The 25,934-nt window shown below is 55.7% G+C and overlaps 1 protein-coding gene across 1 annotated transcript in view; it reads left to right on the top strand.

Annotated features, from left to right (window-relative positions):
* The first annotated feature begins 1,107 nt into the window (after positions 1–1,107).
* lyplal1 (lysophospholipase like 1) overlaps positions 1,108–25,934 on the top strand; it is a 66,906-nt gene continuing 42,079 nt past the window's right edge. The window contains exon 1 of the mRNA XM_070889438.1: positions 1,108–1,259. Within this exon, the coding sequence (XP_070745539.1) occupies positions 1,181–1,259 (79 nt within the window). The 5' untranslated portion in view covers positions 1,108–1,180. The remainder of the gene's footprint in view (positions 1,260–25,934) is intronic.

Below are 25,934 nucleotides of genomic sequence, written 5' to 3'. Positions count from 1 at the left end.
TGGAGATTGAAATTACCAGGGATGAGAAGTCGCTCGGTGCAGGGGCTGAGGGAGGAAAGGAGTGAAGATATCTCAGTGAGAAAACTGTCATGGTACTTGGGTGGGCGGTCGAGAACGAGGATTTTAAATGAGAAGGGAGAGGGCCAGGTGCTTAAAGGAGGTGAAGGTGCCAGAGGAGTAGGGGAACAGACCCAGGTGTGATTTGGTGATAAGAGCCACATCACTACTGCAGTGGTTTGGGTGGGGCAAGTGATGGAAGATATAGCCAAGTGGAGAGGGTTCTTTTAGCAGGAAGGTGTCATCACCCCTCAAGGCCATGATGTCAATGCAATCATCCACATGGATGGCAAGGGCCTTCTTCACAAGTGAATGGGTATGCTAGAGGGAGATGCAGAGAGGGGCAGTGATAGCTGATCCAGTGGCAGTTATGATGAACCTTTATAAAACACTGGTTCGACCTCAACTGGAGTATTGTGTCCAATTCTGGGCACCACATTGTAGGAAGGATGTGAAGGTGTTAGAGAGGGTGCAGAAATTATTTACAAGAATGGCTGCAGGGATGAGAGATTTCTGTAATGTCAGTAGACTGGAGAAGCTGGGGTTATTCTCCTTAGAGCAGAGAGGAGATTTGATAGAGGTTTTCTAAAAATCATGAGGGGTCTAGACAGTGTTGAGAGGAACTGTTCCCATTGACGGGAGGGTCGAGAGCCAGAGGACACGGGTTTAAGGTGATTGGCAGAAGAACCAAAGGTGCCATGAGGAAAAACATTTTTTACGCAGCGACTGGTTAGGATCTGGTATGCACTGCCTGAAAGGGTAGTGGAGGCAGACTCAATGGTGGCTTTCAAAATGGAATTGGATTAAGTACTTGAAGAATTTGCAGGGCTACAGGAAAGGGTGGGGGAGTGTGACTAGCTGAAGTGTTCTTGCAGAGAGCCGGATGTCCTCCTTCTGTGCTGCCCCCATTCTATGATTCTATGGCTATGTGTGAGTGGGCGGGAGCAGGGGGTGTAGTGCGCGCGCACGCCATCATTCTAACGCCGTGCGTCAACGAACTTCTCCCAGGAAACGTCATGGCGCATCATTACGTCAGACGCGCTCCGTTTCCCTGGAAGCGTCAAGCAGCGCGCCGCTGGCCAGCTGGGCCCGGCCCGAACAGGGTAGGGCGGGAGTGGCTGGAATGGCGATGCACTTACAGCGGAGCATCGTTGCTCAAACTAAGAAACATACCGCCTCTCTGATTTTCCTTCATGGCTCAGGTTAGACGGCAGGAATTTGTATCACTCGGTTAAATAGTGTGAGGTAGCTGGCGGACGGGGTGGCCTTCCCAAACCTCAATGTTGCTGTTTTGTCTTTGGCGGCAGATTGGAGTGACCAATCGTTATTTAATGTGAGCAAGTGTCTGATCAGCGAGAGCTACAAACAGCAAATGTGCCACGGTTATATTATCTTCACACATTATAAGGGAGATTGTCAAACGACTGGATCGTATTTCGATGTTCATATTCACCCCATTATCCGCAGTTAAGACGTTGATTTACGTTGTGACACATTTCTGCTGGTTTGGGTTTCCGCTGGAACCCCATCCTAGAGCAGCCATTTTCAATATCTGAGCCTATAGGTAGATAGTGAACTACAGGTGGGCTATTTTATCATCGTGGTCATTACATCCAGATCCAATTCAGCCCCCACTCATCATGCTTTTAATAATAGTAGAAAATAGAAAGACTGATGAGTAGTATTGATAGTATTAGTGGTTTATTATAATTGGTTTCCAACAAGTATTCTGTTCTTTCCGTATATCAGTTGATATTTGTTGAATGGCACTCGTTTATCTGGACAATTTCTGTAATGCCACATCTTTTAAAGACAGTGGGCCTGAAATTCCGATTGAGGTCTTCCCGCGGGCAAACGAGTGAAATAGGGGAAAATTGAGCCTGAGGCCTCTCGTGACTGCGCATCGCAGCATGTGCACATGGGGACGTGCACATGGGGACATGCGCAGGTCGGGAGCTGGAGACAACAGCCAATCCGTAAGTCTGGAACTCCTATTACTATGAATGAGAAACGCTCCCCTGCAAAACACAATTAAAAATAGAAAATAAAAGACATATTTAACATTCATTTAAATTAAAGTTCTTCTCAAAAAATATTTTCCTGACTTTTTAAAAAGTTTTTGTAATTAAGCCTTAAAATACTTAACGTAGTGGGGAGGGTTTTTAAAAATAAAATGTGTTTTTATAACTTTATTTTAAAATGTTTGTGTATTTTTAAGCACTTGTGCCTGTAAAAGTAGGCTTTACGCCTGCTTTTTCAGGCGCAAGATTTTAAAGGACATTTGCAGGGCAAGATATTCGTAAATATCGGAAATCTTGCGCTGCATGTGTCCTCACTCCCGATATGCGCGAGATCTGTCAAGCCAGAAACTTGACAGATCAGCAAAGTCAGTTTTCAGCGCATGCGCATTGCGTGCTGAAACCCGGCTTTTCCGATGCCTTCCCGGGTCTGTCGAAACATCGTATGGACCCGGGACATGGGAATTTCAGGGCCATTATCTTGGAAATATGGTTCAGCCATCACTCATTAGTGGGGCACAAATATGATTGGCTCAAATAACTTGTCTATTAAGTTAGCCAATAAAATATCTGACTCAATGTGAACAATTAATTTTGGTCATCTGGATGTTATTGACAGTGTCGAAGTCCAATGTGCAATCATTTAACTCACTCAAATCATGCAACCTACAAGTGCAAAGAACTGGTAAGCTACTTGTTGCTTGTCAACCAGTACCATCAGGCCTTAAGCTATTAGCTTGCAGAGATATCTGGAGCCAGTGTACACCTGCAGCATGGTGTATATGCAGGACAGTTTGTATATAAGAACATAAGAAATAGGAGCAGGAGTAGGCCATACGCCCCCTCGAGCCTGCTCCGCCATTCAATAGGATCATGGACTCGGCTGCACTTCCCCGCCTGCTCCCCATAACCCCTTATCGCTCAAGAAATGGTCTATTTCTGTCTTAAATTTATTCAATGTCCCAGCTTCCACAGCTCTCCGAGGCAGCAAATTCCACAAATTTACAACCCTCAGAGAGAAGAAATTCCTCCTCATCTCTGTTTTAACTGAGCGGCCCCTTATTTTAAGATCATGTCCTCTAGTTCTAGTCTCCCCCATCAGTGGAAACATCCTCTCTGCATCCACCTTATCAAGCCCCCTCATAATCTTGTACGTTTCGATAAGATCACCTAAGGTAGATGAATTAACTGCGCAGACATGGCTCCAGGGTCACCAAGGCTGGGAACTCAACATCCAGGGGTATTCAACATTCAGGAAGGATAGACAGAAAGGAAAAGGAAGTGGGGTAGCGTTGCTGTTTAAAGAGGAAATTAATGCAACAGTAAGAAAGGACATTAGCTTGGATGACGTGGAATCTGTATGGGTAGAGCTGTAGAATACCAAAGGGCAGAAAACGCTAGTGGGAGTTGTGTACAGACCACCAAACAGTAGTAGTGAGGTTGGGGATGGCATCAAACAAGAAATTAGGGATGCGTGCAATAAAGATACAGCAGTTATCATGGGCGACTTTAATTTACATATAGATTGGGCTAACCAAGCTGGTAGCCATGTGGTGGAGGAGGATTTCCTGGAGTGTATTAGGGATGGCTTTCTAGATCAATATGTCGAGGAACCAACTAGAGACCTGGCCATCCTAGACTGGGTGTTATGTAATTAGCAATCTTGTTGTGTGAGGCCCCTTGGGAAAGAGTGACCATAATATGGTAGAATTCTTTATTAAGATGGAGAGTGACACAGTTAATTCAGAGACTAGGGTCCTGAACTTAAGGAAAGGTAACTTCGATGGTATGAGACGTGAATTAGCTAGGATAGACTGGCAAATGATACTTAAAGGGTTGACAGTGGATAGGCAATGGCAGACATTTATAGATTACGTGGATGAAATTCAACAATTGTACATCCCTATCTGGAGTAAAAATAAAACGGGGAAGGTGGCTCAACCGTGGCTAACAAGGGAAATTAGGGATAGTGTTAAATCCAAGCAAGAGGCATATAAATTGGCCAGAAAAAGCAGCAAACCTGAGGACTGAGAGAATTCATAATTCAGCAGAGGAGGACGAGGGGGAAAATAAAGTATGAAGGAAGCTTGCAGGGAACATAAAAACTGACTGCAAAAGCTTCTATAGATATGTGAAGAGAAAAACATTAGTGAAGACCAATGTAGGTCCTTTGCAGTCAGAATCACGTGAATTTATAATGGCAGACCAATTGAACAAATACTTCGGTTCTGTCTTCACGAAGGAAGACACATATAACCTTCCGGAAATACTAGAGGTTCGAGGGTCGAGCGAAAAGGAGGAACTGAAGGAAATCCTTATTAGTCAGGAAATTGTGTTAGGGAAATTGATGAGATTGAAGGCCGATAAATCCACAGGGCCTGATAGGCTGCATCCCAGAGTACTTAAGGAAGTGACCCTAGAAATAGTGGATGCATTGGTGATCATTTTCCAACATTCTATTGACTCTGGATCAGTTCCTACGGACTGGAGGGTAGCTAATGTAACACCACTTTTTAAAAAAGGAGGGAGAGAGATAACAGGGAATTGTAAACCGGTTAGCCTGACATCGGTGGTGGGGAAAATGTTGGAATCAATTATTAAAGATGAAATAGCAGCGCATTTGGAAAGCACTGACAGGATCGGTCCAAATCAGCATGGATTTATGAAAGGGAACTCATGCTTGACAAATCTTCTAGAATTTTTTGAGGATGTAACTAGTAGAGTAGTGAAGGGCGAACCAGTGGATGTGTTTTTGGACTTTCAAAAGGCTTTTGACAAGGTCCCACACAAGAGATTAGTGTGCAAAATTAAACCACATGGTATTGGGGGTAATGTATTGATGTGGATAGAGAACTGGTTGGCAGACAGGAAGCAGAGAGTCGGAATAAACGGGTCCTTTTCAGAATGGCAGGCAGTGACCAGTGGGGTGCCGCAGTGTTCAGTGCTGGGACCCCAGCTATTTACAATATACATCAATGATTTAGACGAAGGACTTGAATGTAATATCTCCAAGTTTGCAGATGACACTAAGCTGGGTGGCGGTGTGAGCTGTAAGGAGGATGCTAAGAGGCTGCAGGGAGACTTGGACAGGTTAGGTGAGTGGGCAAATACATGGCAGATGCAGTCTAATGTGGATAAATGTGTGGTTATCCACTTTGGTGGCAAAAACAGGAAGACAGAATATTATCTGAATGGTGACAGATTAGGAAAAGGGGAGGTGCAATGAGACCTGGGTGTCATGGTACATCAGTCATTGAAGTTTGGCATGCAGGTACAGCAGATGCTGAAGAAGGCATGTTGGTCTTTATAGCTCGAGGATTTGAGTATAGAAGCAGGGAGATCTTCCTGCAGTTGTACAGAACCTTGGTGAGGCCACACCTGGAATATCTTAAGTGTATCTAAGGGTTAAGTCATGGCAGGAGAGCTCGGTCACGTGTTATGCTCCTCCTGTACCATGTGGGAACTCAGGGACACTTCCGGTGTCCCTGACGACTACATGTGCGGGAAGTGTATCCGCCTCCAGCTCCTGACAGACTGCGTTGCGGAATTGGAGCTGAGGGTGGATTCACTCTGGAGCATCCACGATGCTGAGAATGACGTGAATAGCACGTTTAGTGAGTTGGTCTTACCGCAGGTGAAGGGTCCACAGCCAGCTAGGGAATGGAAGACCAGCAGGAAGAGCAGTGCAAGGAAGGTAGTGCAGGGGTCCCCTGCGGTCATCCCCCTGCAAAACAGATGCACCGTTTTGAGTACTGTTGAGGGGGATGACTCATCAGGGGAGGGCAGCAGCAGCCAAGTTCATGGCACCGTGGCTGGCTCTGCTGCACAGGAGGGCAGGAAAAAGAGTGGGAGAGCGATAGTGATCGGGGATTCGATTGTAAGGGGAATAGATGGGCGTTTCTGCGGCCGCAACCAAGACTCCAGGATGGTATGTTGCCTTCCTGGTGCAAGAGTCAAGGATGTCTCAGAGTGGGTGCAGGACATTCTGAAAAGGGAGGGTGAACGGCCAGTTGTCGTGGTGCACATTGGTACCAACGCTATAGGTAAAAAAAGGGATGAGGTCCTACGAGACGAATTTAAGGAGCTAGGAGCTAAATTAAAACGTAGGACCTCAAAAGTAGTAATCTCAGGATTGCTACCAGTGCCACGTGCTAGTCAGAGTAGGAATCGCAGGATAGCTCAGATGAATATGTGGCTTGAGCAGTGGTGCAGCAGGGAGGGATTCAAATTCCTGGGGCATTTGAACCGGTTCTGGGGGAGGTGGGACCAGTACAAACCGGACGGTCTGCACCTGGGCAGGACCGGAACCAATGTCCTCGGGGGAGTGTTTGCTAGTGCTGTTGGGGAGGAGCTAAACTAATATGGCAGGGGGATGGGAACCAATGCAGGGAGACAGAGGGAAACAAAAAGGAGACAAAAGCAAAAGACAGAAAGGAGATGAGTAAAAGTGGAGGGCAGAGAAACCCAAGGCAAAAAACAAAAAGGGCCACTGAATGTAAAGGGGCTGCAGGAGGGGTCAAAACTAAAAATCATGGTTTAAAAACTAGTATTAAAACATTCTACCTAAACGCACGCAGCATTCGAAATAAAGTAAATGAGTTGACGGCACAAATCATTACAAATGGGTATGATTTGGTGGCCATTACAGAAACGTGGTTGCAGGGTGGCCAAGACTGGGAATTAAACATACAGGGGTATCTGACGATTCGGAAAGATAGACAAGAAGGGAAAGGAGGTGGGGTAGCTCTGTTAATAATGGATGACAGTGCAGTTGTGAGAGATGATATTGGCTCTAATGAACAAAATGTTGAATCATTGTGGGTGGAGATTAGAGATAGTAAGGGGAAAAAGTCACTGGTGGGCGTAGTTTATAGGCCCCCAAATAATAACTTCACGGTGGGGCGGGAAATAATCAAGGGAATAATGGAGGCATGTGAAAAAGGAACGGCAGTAATCATGGGGGATTTTAACCTACATATCTATTGGTCAAATCAAATCGCACGGGGTAGCCTTGAGGAGGAATTCATAGAATGCATTCGGGATTGTTTCTTAGAACAGTGGGCCCAAGTTTCCACAAGAAAAAAAACGGGCGCCCCTGCAAGCTGGGCGCCCGTTTTTCGCGCCTAAAACGGCGCCTAAAAAAATCCTCGGTATTCTCCACCTACTTACAGGTCCTCTGGCCCTCAGCGCAGCCAGCACGAGCTGTGGGGGGGACGGAGCCAGGTCCCGGCGCTGAAAACAGTGCCGGGACCTCTGCACATGCGCGCTACAGTCGGCACGCAAGTGCAGTAGCTCCAGGCGCCGAACTGTGTGGGAGGGGCCCGAAGCACGCAGCCCCTAGCCCTGGCTGAATGGCCTCACTGGGGCTGCGTGAATGAGGCTCCTCCCACGGCCAGCTCCTGCCCCCCCCACCGCGCCCCCCCCCCCCCACCAGACCCGACACTCGCTCCCCCCCCCCCCCCCGCTGACCCGACCCGACACCCGATCCCCCCCCCCCCCGACCAGACACCCGCTTCCCCCCCCCCCCCCGCCGACCAGACCCGACACCCGCTCCCCCCCCCGACCCGAGACCCGTTTCCCCCCGACCCGCCCCCCCCCCCCCCCGCCCCGACCCGATACCCGCCCCGCCCCGCGCTCCTGTTCCCCGACCCGACCCCCCCCTTTCTTCCCCCCGCTGCTCTCTCTCTCTCCCCCCCCACCCGCTGCTCTCTCTCCTCCCCCCCCTCTCTCGCGCTCTCCCTCTCCTCTCTCTCTCCCTCCCTCCCCTCTCTCCCTCCCCTCACTCTCTCTCTCTCCCTCCCTCCCCTTCTCTCTCTCTCTCTCCCTCCCTCCCCTCTCTCTCCATCCCTCCCCTCTCTCTCCTTCTCTCTCTCTCTCCCCCCTCCCTCCCTCCCTCCCTCCCTCCCTCCCTCCCTCCCTCCCTCCCTCCCTCCCTCCCTCCCCTCTCTCTCTCTCCCTCCCTCCCCTTTCTCTCCCTCCCTCCCCTTTCTCTCTCTCCCTCCCCTTTCTCTCTCTCTCCCTCCCTCCCCTCTTTTTCTCTCCCTCCCCCCCTCTCTCTCCCTCTCCCTCCCCCTCTCCCTCACCCCCCCTCTCCCTCCCCCCCTCTCCCTCCCCCCCCTCTCCCTCCCCCCCCCTCTCCCTCCCCCCCTCTCCCTCCCCCCCCCTCTCCCTCCCCCCCCCTCTCCCTCCCCCCCCCTCTCCCTCCCCCCCCCTCTCCCTCCCCCCTCTCTCCTTCCCCCCCCCTCTCTCCTTCCCCCCCCCTCTCTCCCTCCCCCCCCTCTCTCCCTCCCCCCCCTCTCTCCCTCCCCCCCCTCTCTCCCTCCCCCCCCTCTCTCCCTCCCCCCCCTCTCTCCCTCCCCCCCCTCTCTCCCTCCCCCCCCTCTCTCCCTCCCCCCCCTCTCTCCCTCCCCCCCTCCCTCTCTCCCTCCCCCCCTCCCTCTCTCCCTCCCCCCCTCCCTCTCTCCCTCCCCCCCCTCCCTCCCTCCCTCCCCCCCTCCCCCTCCCTCCCCCCCCCCCTCCCCCCCTCTCTCTCTCTCTCTCTCTCTCTCTCTCCCCCTCCCGCTCCCCCTCCCGCTCAGAGCCATGAACGGCTGCAGAATTCTCCCTGGCTGAAGTACTTTCACACAGGTAGGAAGATGGTTTATTTAATCTTTTCTTGGCTTATAAATGTTTATTCAGGTTGGATTTATTTGTATCATATTTGTAGAAGTATAAATAAGGATTTATTGTCGAATTTAATGAGTTCCCTTCCCCCCCCCCCACCCCCCCCACCTCGCTCTGGACGCCTAATTTGTAATCTACGCCTGATTTTTTAATGTGTAGAACAGGTTTTTTCAGTTCTACAAAATCTTCACTGGCTCCATTCTACTTTAGTTTGGAGTACATTTTCACTGTGGAAACTTTCAAATCAGGCGTCAGTGGCCAGACACGCCCCCTTTTGAAGAAAAAATTCTATTCTAAACTAGAACTGTTCTACCTGACTAGAACTGCAGAAAAAAAAATGTGGAGAATTGCGATTTCTAAAATAGTCCGTTCTCCACCAGTTGCTCCTAAAAAATCAGGCACGAATCATGTGGAAACTTGGGGCCCAGTATGTTACAGAACCTACAAGGGAGCAAGCTGTCTTAGATCTGGTCCTGTGTAATGAGACAGGAATAATAAACGATCTCCTAGTAAAAGATTCTCTCGGAATGAGTGATCACAGTATGGTTGAATTTGTAATACAGATTGAGGGTGAGGAAGTAGTGTCTCAAATGAGCGTACTATGCTTAAACAAAGGGGACTACAGTGGGATGAGGGCAGAGTTGGCTGAAGTAGACTGGAAACACAGACTAAATGGTGGCACAATTGAGGAACAGTGGAGGACTTTTAAGGAGCTCTTTCATAGTGCTCAACAAAAATATATTCCAGTGAAAAAGAAGGGCAGTAAGAGAAGGGATAACCAGCTGTGGATAACCAAGGAAATAAAGGAGAGTATCAAATTAAAAACCAATGCGTATAAGGTGGCCAAGGTTAGTGGGAAAATAGAAGATTGGGAAAATTTTAAACGACAGCAAAGAATGACTAAGAAAGCAATAAAGAAAGGAAAGATAGATTACGAAGGTAAACTTGCGCAAAACATAAAAACGGATAGTAAAAGCTTTTACAGATATATAAAACGGAAAAGAGTGACTAAAGTAAATGTTGGTCCCTTAGAAGATGAGAAGGGGGATTTAATAATGGGAAATGTGGAAATGGCTGAGACCTTAAACAATTATTTTGCTTCGGTCTTCACAGTGGAAGACACAGAAACCATGCCAGAAATTGCTGGTCACAGGAATGTGGGAAAGGAGGACTTTGAGACAATCACTATCACTAGCGGGGTAGTGCTGGACAGGCTAATGGGACTCAAGGTAGACAAGTCCCCTGGTCCTGATGAAATGCATCCCAGGATATTAAAAGAGATGGCAGAAGTTATAGCAGATGCATTCGTTATAATCTACCAAAATTCTCTGGACTCTGGGGAGGTACCAGCGGATTGGAAAACAGCTAATGTAACGCCTCTGTTTAAAAAAGGGGGCAGACAAAAGGCAGGTAACTATAGGCCGGTTAGTTTAACATCTGTAGTGGGGAAAATGCTTGAAACTATCATTGAGGAAGAAATAGCGGGACATCTAGATAGGAATAGTGCAATCAAGCAGATGCAGCATGGATTCATGAAGGGGAAATCATGTTTAACTAATTTACTGGAATTCTTTGAGGATATAATGAGCATGGTGGATAGGGGTGTACCGATGGATGTGGTGTATTTAGATTTCCAAAAGGCATTCGATAAGGTGCCACACAAAAGGTTACTGCAGAAGATAAAGGTACGCGGAGTCAGTGGAAATGTATTAGCATGGATAGAGAATTGGCTGGCGAACAGAAAGCAGAGAGTCGGGATAAATGGGTCCTTTTCGGGTTGGAAATCGGTGGTTAGTGGTGTGCCACAGGGATTGGTGCTGGGACCACAACTGTTTACAATATACATAGATGACCTGGAAGAGGGGACAGAGTGTAGTGTAACAAAATTTGCAGATGAGACAAAGATTAGTAGGAAAGTGGGTTGTGTAGAGGACACAGAGGCTGCAAAGAGATTTAGATAGGTTAAGCGATAGGGCTAAGGTTTGGCAGATGGAATACAATGTCGGAAAGTGTGAGGTCATCCACCTTGGGGGAAAAAAAACAGTAAAAGGGAATATTATTTGAATGGGGAGAAATTACAACATGCTGCGGTGCAGAGGGACCTGGGGGTCCTTGTGCATGAAACTCTTTTTGGAGTTTATCTGCAAAACAAAAACATTAATCGGTGCCACCCGCCCTGGATGACACACCAGACATTTACAAGGCCCTCTTTTTTTTTCCTTCTTTTTTTTGGGGCACTAAATCACTTTTTTTTTCCTCCAGTGCCCCCTATAAAAGGGGAGGGGGACACTAAAAGCACCGGCAATTAAAACAAATTAAACTTTAAAATGTAAAATCAAATTAAAATTTGTTTGCCGGGCGTGATGATGCACTCCAGTCCCTCCAGTGCCCACCTCTCGTGGAAGGCCGCGAGCGTACCGGTGGACACCGCGTGCTCCATCTCCAAGGACACCCTGGACCGGATGTAAGAGCGGAAGAGAGGCAGGCAGTCAGGTTGAACGACCCCCTCGACCGCCCGCTGCCTGGACCGGCTGATGGCACCCTTGGCCGTGCCCAGGAGCAGTCCTACGAGGAGGCCCTCGGACCTACCCGCTCCCCTCCGCACAGGGTGCCCAAAGATCAGGAGAGTGGGACTGAAGTGCAGCCAGAATTTCAGGAACAGCCCCTTCAAATAATGGAACAGGGGCTGCAACCTCGTGCACTCAATAAAAACATGGAACATGGACTCCTCCAGACCGCAGAAATTGCAGGCGGCCTGGGAGTCCGTGAACCGGCTTAAACATTTGTTGCACGGCACTGCTCCATGCACCACCCTCCAGGCCAAGTCCCCGACAAATAGTGGGAGGACCCCTGCGTAGAGTGCCCTCCATCGGGGACCCCCGCCTCCTCCGGACGGCAAGATGGTACGCCATGGCGTGTCCGGACGGCCGGCGAGGATGGCAAAGTTGAGAGTGTGCAGGAGCAGCCCGTACAGGAAACCCCTCCGCACGGAACTGAAAGGCACGGAGGGGATTTCCCCGAGGCGGCTCAAGTTGTGAGGCGCCGGCCCCCGAGGGAGGTTCCGGGGTTTGGCGCCAATGAGGAATTCCGTCCGGACGGGGGTCAGTTCGGACGGGATCTGCCCACGTGCTTGAGCCTCCTCGATGCACCTAACAGAGTCAGGGCCCAAAGCTGTTTTTAGCGACTCGATGGCTTCGGCCGCGCGGCGGACGTCGGCTGAATTTAGGCGCCGCGCCAGCATGCCTGGCGCCATCCAGCCCGCTCCTCCGCCATCGAGCAGGTCCCTGACCCTGGTCATCTCACCAGCCACAGCCCTCTCTTCCGACCGCCACATAAAACCTCGGTCGTGGAGGTACGGATTCCCGAGCAGCGGCTCCAGCAGGACAGCCGCCACTCCAGCCGGTGGAGAGCTGCGCTTGGTGGAGACTTTGTTCCAGACCCTGATGAGTTCCTTGTAAAAGACAGGCAGCTCCCGGAGGGCTGTCCTGACACCCCCCAAGTTCACAAACAGGAGCTGCGTGTCGTAATTGAGGTCGCGCTGCTGGCGGAAGAAATACATCGCCAGAGCACACCACCTAGGAGGGGGCTCGACGTAAAGGTATCTCTGCAGGGTCTGAAGACGGAAAGTCGCGAGCTGGGCGCTGACGCTCACCAACGACTGACTGCCCTACTCAAGCGGGAGACTCAAGACCGCGGCAGAGACCTAGTGCTTCCTGTTGTTCCAGAAGAAGTCCACCAGCTTCTTCTGTATCTTGGCGACAAAAGCAGGGGGAGGGGTCAAAGTGACCAGCCGATACCACAGCATGGCGGCCACCAGCTGGTTTATGACTAGCACTCGACCCCTGGAGGACAGCACTCGGAGCAGTCCTGTCCAGCGCCCTAGGCGAGCGGCGACCTTGGCCTCCAGCTCCTGCCAGTTCGCCGGCCAGGCTCCCTCGTCGGGGCTAAGGTGGACTCCCAGATAGAGGAGATGGGTCGTGCTCCAGGCAAAAGGCCTGAGCTCCTCCGGCAGGGAGTCCACCCGCCACTGACCCACCAGGAGTCCGGAACATTTCTCCCAGTTGATCCTGGTGGAGGACGCGGCCGAGTAAATCTCCTGGCACTCACACATCCTCCGCAGGTCAGCGGGATCCTCTACCGCGAGGAGCACGTCATCAGCGTCAGCCGAGAGGACGACCTCCACGCCCGGCCCTTGCAGAGCCAGTCCCGTCAACCTCGTCCGCAGGAGGCGCAGGAAAGGCTCCACGCAGACGGCGTATAACTGGCCGGACATGGGGCATCCCTGGCGCACCCCTCTCCTAAAGCGAAGGGGCGCCGTCAAGGACCCGTTAACCTTAATCAGACAGTCCGCGGCGGCGTACAAAAGTCTGATCCGGGCGACGAAATGCGTCCCGAACTCGAAAGCGCGCAGAGTTCCGAGCAGATAGTTGTGATCCACCCTGTCGAACGCCTTCTCTTGGTCGAGAGATAGGAAGGCGACCGACAGACCAGCCTCCTGGGAATGATGGATGAGGTCCCGGACCAGATGGATGTTGTCGTGGATTGTCCGGCCCGGGACCGTGTAGGACTGGTCGGGGTGGATCATGTGGTCCAGCACGGCACCAAGGCGAGCAGACATCGCCCTGGCGAAGATTTTGTAGTCCGTGCTGAGGAGGGAGACCGGGCGCCAGTTCTTAAGGAGGCGGAGATCGCCCTTCTTAGGCAGCAGGACGATGACTGCCCTGCGCCAAGAGAGGGGCATCTCCCCGGTCGCCAGACTTTTCCCCCAGGACCCGCGCGTAGTCGCTCCCCAGGACGTCCCAGAACGCCCTGTGGAACTCCACGGTCAGCCCGTCCAGCCCCGGGGAATTTCCCCTCGAGAGCCGGTCGAGGGCACCGGTCAGCTCCGCCAGGCTTAGCGGAGCTTCCAGATTTTCGGCGCCCTCCGGGCTGACCTTCGGCAGGTCCTCCCACAAAACTCTACGCGCTTCCTCGCTGGACGGATCCGGAGAGAACAGAGCCCCGTAATATTCACGAGCCCTGTTGTTGACGCCCTCCGGATCCGAGACGAGAGAGCCGTCGTCGGCCAGCAGCGTCAAGAGCTGCTTACGGACACTCTGCCTTTTTTCCAGCGAGTAGAAGAAGGGGGAGCCGCGGTCCAGATCCCGCAGGAACCGGATCCGCGACCTCACGAACTCACCTCGGGACCCGACGAGCTGCAGGTCCTTCAGCGCGGCCTTCTTCGCTTCGTACACCGTCCGCAGGGCCGGGTCCTCGACGACTTGACCGAGACGGGACTCCAGGTCGAGCAACTCTTTTTCTAGGCGCCCGACCCTGGCCGCCCGCCTCTTGGTCGACCCCCTCGCGTACTCTTGACAGAAGACGCGGACGTGAGCCTTGCCCACGTCCCACCATAGCCTCAAGGAGGGGAAGCCCCCCTGCTTCCTTCTCCAGTCGGACCAGAATCGACAGAACGAGTCCTGGAACCGCACGTCCTCCAGCAGCCGGTTGTTAAAGTGCCAGTACGCGGACCCCGTCCTCGCGCGGAGCGAAGCGAGCTCCGCCCACACCAGGTGGTGGTCCGAACATGGCACCGGCCGCATGGAAGCCGCCGGGACGCAGGAAACGTACGCCCGAGACACGTAAAGGCGGTCGACTCTAGACCATCCTACTCCAGGCCTCACCCAAGTAAAGGCGCTGGAGTCGGGGTGGAGATTTCGCCAGACGTCCACCAAGTCGAAGGACCCGACCAGGTCCCTCAACTTCTCCATCGCCGTCATGCACTGCGGGGCACCGGAGCGGTCCCTCGCCTCGAGGGTGCAGTTAAAATCCCCCCCGAGGACAATGCAGTCGCCGACGTCGACGGAGCCAAGAAGAGCGGACACCTCTTCAAAGAAGCGCGTTTGCTGCGGGCCGGGCTGAGGGGCGTACACGTTCACGAGATGGAGCGGCACGTCCCCCAGGCGAACCGTTACGTGCAGCAAGCGGCCTGGCACGGGCTCCTCGACCCCCAAGATCTCCGGCTGAAAATGCGGGCCCAGCAAGATGGCCACCCCACTAGAAATGGCGGTGAGGTGGCTCATGCGGACCTCTCCTTGCCATTCCAGGAGCCACGTGGCTTCGTCTCCCGGAACGGTGTGGGTTTCTTGCAGGAAACACACCGCATATTTCCCCTCCCGCAGGAGCGAAAAATTGTCAAATTTACGGCGTGCCCCTCTGCCGCCGTTGATGTTGAGGCTGGCTATGGTTATCTTCATGGCAAAAGCAGAGTGCAACCTCTACCTTAACCTATTGTGGGGGAGGGAGCGGAGTCTTTTGTTGAACTCCGCTCCCTCCGCAGCCCAGCGAGGAGTCCCTCGAGCTCGCGCAGCTCAAGGTGCTGCTCCTTTGTCAAGGGCCCGCCCGCGGCCAAGGTTTTAACGGCGGCGCGGACGGACCCCTTGATCAGCTCCGGCTCGGACCATTTTTCCAGGGCCAGTCGGGCTTGGTCGCGGCGACCCCGGCTCTGGGCCAAAACGTCCCGGAGTTCTTTTGCAGGAATGAGGAGGGTCTCAGCGGCGGTTGCGAGCAGATCCACCGCCTCGCTGGCGGTGGTTTCTAGATTTTCTCCCGCGTCCCCCACTGAGTCCCCGTCCTCCTCCAGGAGGTGGCCGCCAGCAGCCGGCCCATCGACCGCACAAGGTACGGCAAATGACCCGGCCACTCCAACCGGCCCTGGCTCTGCCCCGATCCCACCCCCACGATCGTCGGCAGAGGAGTCCCCACTAGGCTCTTTTAAAAATGGTGCTGGGTCGGGAAACGACAGCGGAAGGGGTTCCCCCTCCGCCCCCGGAACCGGGGAACAAGGAGAGACCCGGCCATAGGAAATCCCCAGGCCCTCCAAGTGCTCCAGCTCCAAAGTAGGGGGCGAGGGTGGGTGTTCCTCCCCCTCCCCGCTGCTACCCTCCGGCCCAGCATGTACAGTTTCATTAAAATTCTTAACTCCAGTTTCTGCCGGGTCGAGCGAGTCCCGGGGGAAGTTGATTAATAGCTGGGCGGGCTCAGGTTCGGCCTTTTCGGCCCCGCCCGCCTCAGTAACCGGGACGCCCGGCCCGGCGGCAATGCATTCCTCCGCGGGCCGCACGCCCCCCACGACAGGCAGATCCTCCACGCCATCCCCGGGAGGCAGAGGCTGGGCAGCCTCGACTGTCTCGCCCTCCCCGGGGACAGACTCCTCCCGCCTACAGCGCAGCTTGGGGGCGCTGGTGGGGGACGCGGGACACGCGGCGGGCACCGACGCCCCCGCGGAGGGATGTTGTTCCCCCTCCGCCTCATCGGAGCGGAGCCTCCTTTTGTTCCTGGGGGTGCGCGGAGGCAGGGAGACCTCCATGTCTGCCGAGGCCTCCCGCTTCACCCCCCCCTTTTTCTTTTCTTGCCCGCGCCCGAGCCCCTCTGCGGTATTGGTCAAGGGCTTGGGCACGGGCTCAGGGCACCCCGCGCTCGCCGGTGACTGGGTTGGGCTGAGCGCGGTGTTCAAGCTGTCTGGCGCACCGAGGGGACCCGCCTCGAGATGTTTCGCCCTCTCCCGCGCCTTCCTTCCGATCGGACTCTCTCCCTCCCCCCCGCCAGAGGCCGTGAAAGCAAAGGCCCCCGGCGATGCCCGCGCACCTACGGCTCCCGGCACGCGGACGCAATGAGGGGGAGGGGTGGCGGCGGCGCCAGCCTTGGCCGCCTTCGGTGGTTTGGCAGCTTTGGAGGAGGGGCAGTTCTTGCGAACGTGCCCCACCTCCCTGAAGGCATGGCACCGCACGCCGTCCGACGTCCAAAAGACGCGGTAGGCAGTCCCCTCGTGCGCCACATTAAAATTCCCCTCCGTCGTCTCCTCCCGCGCCAGCCGGACAAAGAGCTGGCGGCGGAAGGAGAACACGTGGCGCAGGCTGTTCTCCCTGAGGCCGAGCGGTATGGGGTTGATCCCCGACCTTACCTCCCCCAGTTGGTGTAGGTGAGGGAGGAGGAGCTCAGCGGGAACAAAGGGCGGGACATTTGAAATGATGACCCTCTGCGCGGTGGCCTCGAGAGGTCCACCGGCAGGCACGTCCCGCCCACCGTGAGCCCCTTTTCAAGGGCCAGGGACACCGCCCGCTCCGACCCCAGGAAGAACACGGCCCTCCCAGACATCTTGGAGGCTGCGACAATGGCCGAGGGGCCGACTACCCCAGCCATCGCCCGCACGCACTCCTCGATGCTCATTGTGGGGTGAGTGTAGCTCTTGACCCCGTGTTTCTTAGTTATAAGTCTGAAAGGTGGCAGGGCAGCGGGTGGCGCAGGAGGTGCCATAGAAGTGGTTGCCACCTGCGCATATGTCCTTGCTGGCCCTGCCACCGGCGTGGATGTGGTCGCCATCACGGGGTCCCTTTAAGGGCCACACCCACCCCAAAGTCACAGGCCTTAATGGTCTTAATTGTCCTTGTTTAATAAGACTGAGCAGAGGAGCTCTTAACGAGGCACACCTCTCCCCTAGTTGGCAATTGGGGAGGGGCCTTGCTCCCTCTGCTCAGTTGTTTTTTTTTAAATTAGGAGGAAAGGGCTCTCAGAGAGGGGAGAGACAGAGAGAGAGAGAGAGAGAGAGAGAGAGATAGAGTGAGGGGGTGCAGGAAAGAGGGAGGCTGCGAGGGCAGGTCTCCCCTCACAGCAATGGGTGGGTGCACTCCCCAGATGGCAAAACAAAGCACAGTCTTTGGGGTGGTCTTTGGGTGGGGGGAGAAGATGCCTTCATCTGGGGCAGTTGGAGCCACACAGGCACACACTCCCAACGATGTTCAAAGGGTGATTAAAGAATCTTCAGCCAGGTAGCTCCAGCTATCCCAGGCTAGGCAATGGGGGGGGGGGGGGTGCTTCAATTGTGTGTGGGGCCTAGTTGTAAGCAAGGCCCCCACGCACACTTCCACACACACACACCCCCCGCGATGTTCCGGCCCTCAGTGGTCTTCTTTCCTCCCCCCACCGATACAACAAAGTCTATTGGGGAATGCACCAAAACACACCCACCTTTGGTTGTTGAAGTTTCTCCCTCCTTCCACACTGGATGGTGTTCTTTTTCCTCTCTCTCCAACTCTCTGTAGCAGTAATAAGATGGTTGAATTTGCAGCTCTCCTCCTCTCCCTCTAGATGGATTAGAATTGTAGAAAGCCCCTTCCCTCCTTCTCTTCCTGGGCTGTTCTCCGGGCTCTCCAGGCCTTCCAAGGCAGGAGCAAAAGTTGATAGCTCCTTCTCTCACTGCTCACTCAGCCAACTGAGCAGGACACGCCTCCACTGCTCCACCATTGGTGCATGAAACTCTTTTAGGGAGTTAACGGAAAAAACATTAAATCGTGCCCCCCGATCTGGGGGAATCACCAACATTTACAATGCCATTTTTTTTTTTGGCACAGAATTGAATTTTTCTCCAAGTGCCCCCTATAAAAGGGGAATAAGGTTTTGAATTTCCCTGACTGGGAATGGAACCCGGGTCACGGCCGTGAGAGCGCCAATTCCTAACCACTAGACCATCATGAAACTCTTTTGAGTTAACCTGCAAAACATAAAACATGTATCCGTGCCACCCGACCTGGATGACACACACAAGACATTTACAAGGCCCTTTTTTTGTTTTGTTTTTTGTTTTTTTTGTGGGTTTTTTTTTTTGGGCACTAAAATCAAATTTTTCCTTTTTCCAGTGCCCCCTATAAAAGGAGACGGGGACACTAAAAGCACCGGCAATTAAAACAAATTAAACTTTAAAACGTAAAATCAAATTAAAATTTGGTTGCCGGGCGTGATGATGCACTCCAGTCCCTCCGGTGCCCACCTCTCGCGGAAGGCCGCGAGCGTACCGGTGGACACCGCGTGCTCCATCTCCAAGGACACCCTGGACCGGATGTAAGAGCGGAAGAGAGGCAGGCAGTCAGGTTGAACGACCCCCTCGACCGCCCGCTGCCTGGACCGGCTGATGGCACCCTTGGCCGTGCCCAGGAGCAGTCCTACGAGGAGGCCCTCGGACCTACCCGCTCCCCTCCGCACAGGGTGCCCAAAGATCAGGAGAGTGGGACTGAAGTGCAGCCAGAATTTCAGGAGCAGCCCCTTCAAATAATGAAACAGGGGCTGCAACCTTGTGCATTCAATAAAAACATGGAACACGGACTCCTCCAGACCGCAGAAATTGCAGGCGGCCTGGGAGTCCGTGAACCGGCTTAAAAATTTGTTGCACGGCACTGCTCCGTGCACCACCCTCCAGGCCAAGTCCCCGATGAATAGTGGGAGGACCCCTGCGTAGAGTGCCCTCCATCGGGGACCCCCGCCTCCTCCGGACGGCAAGATGGTACGCCATGGCGTGTCCGGACGGCCGGCGAGGATGGCAAAGTTGAGGGTGTGCAGGAGCAGCCCGTACAGGAAACCCCTCCGCGCGGAACTGAAAGGCACGGAGGGGATTTCCCCGAGGCGGCTCAAGTTGTGAGGCGCCAGCCCCCGAGGGAGGTTCCGGGGTTTGGCGCCGATGAGGAATTCCGTCCGGACGGGGGTCAGTTCGGACGGGATCTCCCCACGTGCTTGAGCCTCCTCGATGCACCTAACGGAGTCAGGGCCCAGAGCTGTTTTTAGCGACTCGATGGCATCGGCCGCGTGGCGGACGTTGGCAGAATTTAGGCGCCGCGCCAGCGTGTCTGGCGCCATCCAGCCCGCTCCTCCGCCATCGAGCAGGTCCCTGACCCTGGTCACCTCACCAGCCACAGCCCTCTCTTCCGACCGCCACATAAAGCCTCGGCCGTGGAGGTACGGATTCCCGAGCAGCGGTTCCTGCAGGACGGCCGCCATTCCAGCCGGCGGAGAGCTGCGCTTGGTGGAGACTTTGTTCCAGACCCTGATGAGTTCCCTGTAAAAGACGGGCAGCTCCCGGAGGGCGGTCCTGGCACCCGCCAAGTTCACAAACAGGAGCTGCGTGTCATAATTGAGGTCGAGCTGCTGGCGGAAGAAATACCTCGCCAGAGCACACCACCTAGGAGGGGGCTCGACGTAAAGGTATCTCTGCAGGGTCTGAAGACGGAAAGTCGCGAGCTGGGCGCTGACGCACACCAACGACTGACCGCCCTCCTCAAGCGGGAGACTCAGGACCGCGGCAGAGACCCAGTGCTTCCTGTTGTTCCAGAAGAAGTCCACCAGCTTCTTCTGTATCTTAGCGACAAACGCAGGGGGAGGGGTCAAAGTGACCAGCCGGTACCACAACATTGCGGCCACCAGCTGGTTTATGACTAGCGCTCGACCCCTGTAGGACAGCACTCGGAGCAGTCCTGTCCAGCGCCCTAGGCGAGCGGCGACCTTGGCCTCCAGCTCCTGCCAGTTCGCCGGCCAGGCTCCCTCGTCGGGGCTAAGGTAGACTCCCAGATAGAGGAGATGGGTCGTGCTCCAGGCAAAAGGCCTGAGCTCCTCCGGCAGGGAGTCCACCCGCCACTGACCCACCAGGAGTCCGGAACATTTCTCCCAGTTGATCCTGGCGGAGGACGCGGCCGAGTAAATCTCCTGGCACTCACGCATCCTCCGCAGGTCAGCGGGATCCTCTACCGCGAGGAGCACGTCATCGGCGTAAGCCGAGAGGACGACCTCCACGCCCGGCCCTTGCAGAGCCAGTCCCGTCAACCTCGTCCGCAAGAGGCGCAGGAAAGGCTCCACGCAAACAGCATATAACTGGCCGGACATGGGGCATCCCTGGCGCACCCCTCTCCTAAAGCGAAGGGGCGCCGTCAAGGACCCGTTAACCTTAATCAGACACTCCGCGGCGGCGTACAAAAGTCGGATCCGGGCGACGAAATGCGTCCCGAACCCGAAAGCGCGCAGAGTTCCGAGCAGATAGTCGTGATCCACCCTGTCGAACGCCTTCTCTTGGTCGAGGGATAGGAAGGCGACCGACAGACCAGCCTCCTGGGAACAATGGATGAGGTCCCGGACCAGATGGATGTTATCGTGGATTGTCCGGCCCGGGACCGTGTAGGACTGGTCGGGGTGGATCATGTGGTCCAGCACGGCACCAAGGCGAGCAGACATCGCCCTGGCGAAGATTTTGTAGTCCGTGCTGAGGAGGGAGACCGGGCGCCAGTTCTTAAGGAGGCGGAGATCGCCCTTCTTAGGCAGCAGGACGATGACTGCCCTGCGCCAAGAGAGGGGCATCTCCCCGGTCGGCAGACTTTCCCCCAGGACCCGCGCGTAGTCGCTCCCCAGGACGTCCCAGAACGCCCTGTGGAACTCCACGGTCAGCCCGTCCAGCCCCGGGGATTTTCCCCTCGAGAGCCGGGCGAGGGCACCGGTCAGCTCCGCCAGGCTTAGCGGAGCTTCCAGATTTTCGGCGCCCTCCGGGCTGACCTTCGGCAGGTCCTCCCACAAAACTCTACGCGCTTCCTCGCTGGACGGATCCGGAGAGAACAGAGCCCCGTAATATTCACGGACCCTGTTGTTGACGCCCTCCGGATCCGAGACGAGAGAGCCGTCGTCGGCCAGCAGCGTCAAGAGCTGCTTACGGACACTCTGCCTTTTTTCCAGCGAGTAGAAGAAGGGGGAGCCGCGGTCCAGATCCCGCAGGAACCGGATCCGCGACCTCACGAACGCGCCTCGGGACCCGACGAGCTGCAGGTCCTTCAGCGCGGCCTTCTTCGCTTCGTACGCCGTCCGCAGGGCCGGGCCCTGGACGACTTGACCGAGACGGGCTTCCAGGTCGAGCACCTCTTTTTCTAGGCGCCCGACTCTGGCCGCCCGCCTCTTGGTCGACCCCCTCGCGTACTCTTGACAGAAGACGCGGACGTGAGCCTTGCCCACGTCCCACCATAGCCTCAAGGAGGGGAAGCCCCCCTGCTTCCTTCTCCAATCGGACCAGAATCGACAGAACGAGTCCTGGAACCGCACGTCCTCCAGCAGCCGGTTGTTAAAGTGCCAGTACGCGGACCCCGTCCTCGCGCGGAGCGAAGCGAGCTCCGCCCACACCAGGTGGTGGTCCGAACATGGCATCGGCCGCATGGAGGCCGCCGGGACGCAGGAAACGTACGCCCGAGACACGTAAAGGCGGTCGACTCTAGACCATCCTACTCCAGGCCTCACCCAAGTAAAGGCGCTGGAGTCGGGGTGGAGATTTCGCCAGACGTCCACCAAGTCGAAGGACCCGACCAGGTCCCTCAACTTCTCCATCGCCGTCATGCACTGCGGGGCACCGGAGCGGTCCCTCGCCTCGAGGGTGCAGTTAAAATCCCCCCCGAGGACAATGCAGTCGCCGACGTCGACGGAGCCAAGAAGAGCGGACACCTCTTCAAAGAAGCGCGTTTGCTGCGGGCCGGGCTGAGGGGCGTACACGTTCACGAGATGGAGCGGCACGTCCCCCAGGCGAACCGTTACGTGCAGCAAGCGGCCTGGCACGGGCTCCTCGACCCCCAAGATCTCCGGCTGAAAATGCGGGCCCAGCAAGATGGCCACCCCACTAGAAATGGCGGTGAGGTGGCTCATGCGGACCTCTCCTTGCCATTCCAGGAGCCACGTGGCTTCGTCTCCCGGAACGGTGTGGGTTTCTTGCAGGAAACACACCGCATATTTCCCCTCCCGCAGGAGCGAAAAATTGTCAAATTTACGGCGTGCCCCTCTGCCGCCGTTGATGTTGAGGCTGGCTATGGTTATCTTCATGGCAAAAGCAGAGTGCAACCTCTACCTTAACCTATTGTGGGGGAGGGAGCGGAGTCTTTTGTTGAACTCCGCTCCCTCCGCAGCCCAGCGAGGAGTCCCTCGAGCTCGCGCAGCTCAAGGTGCTGCTCCTTTGTCAAGGGCCCGCCCGCGGCCAAGGTTTTAACGGCGGCGCGGACGGACCCCTTGATCAGCTCCGGCTCGGACCATTTTTCCAGGGCCAGTCGGGCTTGGTCGCGGCGACCCCGGCTCTGGGCCAAAAAGTCCCGGAGTTCCTTTGCAGGAATGAGGAGGGTCTCAGCGGCGGCCGCGAGCAGATCCACCGCCTCCCTGGCGGTGGTCTCTAGTTCTTCTCCCGCGTCCCCCACCGAGTCCCCGTCCTCCTCCGGGAGGTGGCCACCAGCAGCCGGCCCATCGACCGCACAAGGTACGGCAAATGAACCGGCCGCTCCAACCGGCCCTGGCTCTGCCCCGATCCCACCCCCAGGATCGTCGGCAGAGGAGTCCCCACTGGGCTCTTTTAAAAATGGTGCTGGGCCGGGAAATGACAGCGGAAGGGGTTCCCCCTCCGCCCCAGGAACCGGAGAACAAGGAGAGACCCGGCCATAGGAGATCCCCAGACTCCCCAAGTGCTCCAGCTCCAAAGTAAGAGGCGAGGGTGGGTGTTCCTCCCCCTCCCCGCTGCCACCCCCCGGCCCAGCATCTGCAGTGTCATTAAAATCACTAAATTGTGTTTCTGCCGGGTCGAGCGACTCCCGGGGGAAGTTGGGTATTGGCTGGGCGGGCTCAGGTTCGGCCTTTTCGGCCCCGCCCGCCTCAGTCCCCGGGACGCCCGGCCCGGCGGCTACGCATTCCTCCGCGGTCCCCACGCCCCCCACGACAGGCAGATCTTCCATGCCATCCCCAGGAGGCAGCGGCTGGGCAGCCTCGACTGCCTCACCCTCCCCGGGGACAGACTCTTCGCGCCTGCAGCGCAATTTGGGAGCGCTGGTGGGGGACGCGGGACACGCGGCGGGCACCGACTCCTCCGCGGAGGGATGTTGTTCCCCCTCCGCCTCATCGGAGCCGCGCCTCCTTTTGTTCCTGGGGGCGCGCGGAGGCAGGGAGACCCCCATGTCTGCCGAGGCCTCCCGCTCCGCCCCCCCCTTTTCCTTTTCTTGCCCGCGCCTGGGCCCCTCTGTGGTGTTATTCAAGGGCCCGGGCTCGGGGCACCCCGCGCTCGCCGGTGACTGGGTTGGGCTGAGCGCGGTGGTCAAATTGTCTGGCGCACCGAGGGGACCCGCCTCTGGATGTTTTGTCTTCTTCCGCGCCTTCCTTCCGGTCGGACGCTCTCCCTCCCCCCCGCCGGAGGCCCTGAAAACAAAGGCCTCCGACGATGCCCGCGCACCCATGGCTCCCGGCTCGCGGACGCAGCTAGGGGGAGGGGTGGCGGCGGCGCCAGCCTTGGCCGCCTTCGGTGGTTTGGCAGCCTTGGAGGCGGGGCAGTTCTTGCGAACGTGCCCCACCTCCTTGCAGGCATGGCACCGCACGCCGTCCGACGTCCAGAAGACGCGGTAGGCAGTCCCCTCGTGCACCACATTAAATGATCCCTCCGTCGTCTCCTCCCGTGCCAGCCGGACAAAGAGCTGGCGGCGGAAGGAGAACACGTGGCGCAGGCTGTTCTCCCTGAGGCCGAGCGGTATGGGGTTGATCCCTGACCTTACCTCCCCCAGTTGTTGTAGGTGAGGGAGGAGGAGCTCAGCGGAAACAAAGGGCGGGACGTTTGACACGATGACCCTCTGCGCGGTGGCCTCGAGAGGGTCCACCGGCAGGAACGTCCCGCCCACCGTGAGGCCCTTTTCAAGGGCCAGGGACACCGCCCGCTCCGACCCCAGGAAGAACACGGCCTTCCCAGACATCTTGGAGGCTGCGACAATGGCCGAGGGGCCGACTACCCCAGCCATCGCCCGCACGCACTCCTCGATGCTCATTGTGGGGTGAGTGTAGCTCTTGACCCCGTGTTTCCTGGTTATAATTGTAAAAGGTGGCAGGGCAGCGGGTGGCGCAGGAGGTGCCGTGGATGTGGACACCGCCTGCGCATACGTCCTTGCTGGCCCTGCCACCGGCGTGGATGGGGTCGCCATCACGGGGTCCCTTTAAGGGCTACACCCACCCCAAAGTCACAGGCCTTAATGGTCTTAATTAGGCCTCGTATATAAACTGAGCAGAGGAGCCCTTAACGAGGCACCTCTCCCCTAGTTGGTAATTGGGGAGGGGCCTTGCTCCCTCTGCTCAGTTGTCTTAAATGGTTTTTTTTTATTAATTTGGAAGAAAGAGGCCTCAGAGAGAGAGGGGAGAAACAGAGTAGCAGAGAAAGAGAGAGGGGGGTGGGAAGGGGGGGGGGGGACTGCGAGGGCAGGTCTCCCCTCGCAGCTGTGGGTGGGTGCACTCCCCAGATGGCAAAAACACACAAAAAACACAGTCTTTGGGATGGTCTTCAGGTGAGGGGAGAAGACGTCTTCACCTGGGATAGCTAGAGCCACCAGGCACACACTCTTAACGATGTTAATTGGGTGATTAAAGAATCTTCAGCCTGGTAGCTCCAGCTATCCCAGGCTAAGCAAATGTGGGGGGGGTTCCAATTGTGGGGGGGGGCCTAGTTGTAAGCACGGCCCCCACGCACACTACCACACACACACACACCCCCCGCGATGTTCCGGCCCTCAGTGGTCTTCTTTCCTCCCCCCACCGATACAACAAAGTCTTTTTGGGAAATGCACCCACACCCACCTGTAGAAGATGTAGAGTCTCCCTCCTTCCACACTGGATGTTGTTGGTTTTTCCCCCTCTCTCCAACTCCTTGCAGAATGGTAAAAAATGTTGAAAAGTTTTCGTTCTCCTCCTCTCCCTCTGGATAAAAGTTGGTGTTGAAGCCCCTTTCTTCCTTCTTTTCCTGGGCTGGTCTCAGGGCTCTCCAGGCAGGAGCAAAAGTTGATAGCTGCTCTCCTCACTGCTCTCAGCTCCAACTGAGCAGGACACGCCTCCACTGCTCCACCATTGATGCATGACACTCTTTTAGGGAGTTAACGGAAAAAACATTAAATCGTGCCCCCCGATCTGGGGGAATCACCAACATTTACAATGCCATTTTTTTTTTTGGCACAGAATTGAATTTTTCTCCAAGTGCCCCCTATAAAAGGGGAATAAGGTTTTGAATTTCCCTGACTGGGAATGGAACCCGGGTCACGGCCGTGAGAGCGCCAATTCCTAACCACTAGACCATCATGAATCCCAAAAAGTTAGTTTGCAGGTGCAGCAGGTAATCAGGAAGGCGAATGGAATGTTGGCCTTCATTGCGAGAGAGATGGAGTACAAAAGCAGGGAGGTCCTGCTGCAACTGTATAGGGTATTGGTGAGGCCGCACCTGGACTACTGCGTGCAGTTTTGTTCACCTTACTTAAGGAAGGATATACTAGTTTTGGAGGGGGTTCAGAGACGATTCACTAGGCTGATTCCGGAGATGAGGGGGTTACCTTATGATGATAGATTGAGTAGACTGGGTCTTTACTCGTT

The sequence above is a fragment of the Pristiophorus japonicus genome, chromosome 9, assembly GCF_044704955.1.
Source record: "Pristiophorus japonicus isolate sPriJap1 chromosome 9, sPriJap1.hap1, whole genome shotgun sequence".
NCBI classification, from domain to species: Eukaryota; Metazoa; Chordata; class Chondrichthyes; family Pristiophoridae; genus Pristiophorus; species Pristiophorus japonicus.
The sequence above is the reverse complement of the archived record's forward strand: the minus strand, read 5'-3'. Positions and strand labels throughout refer to the sequence as shown.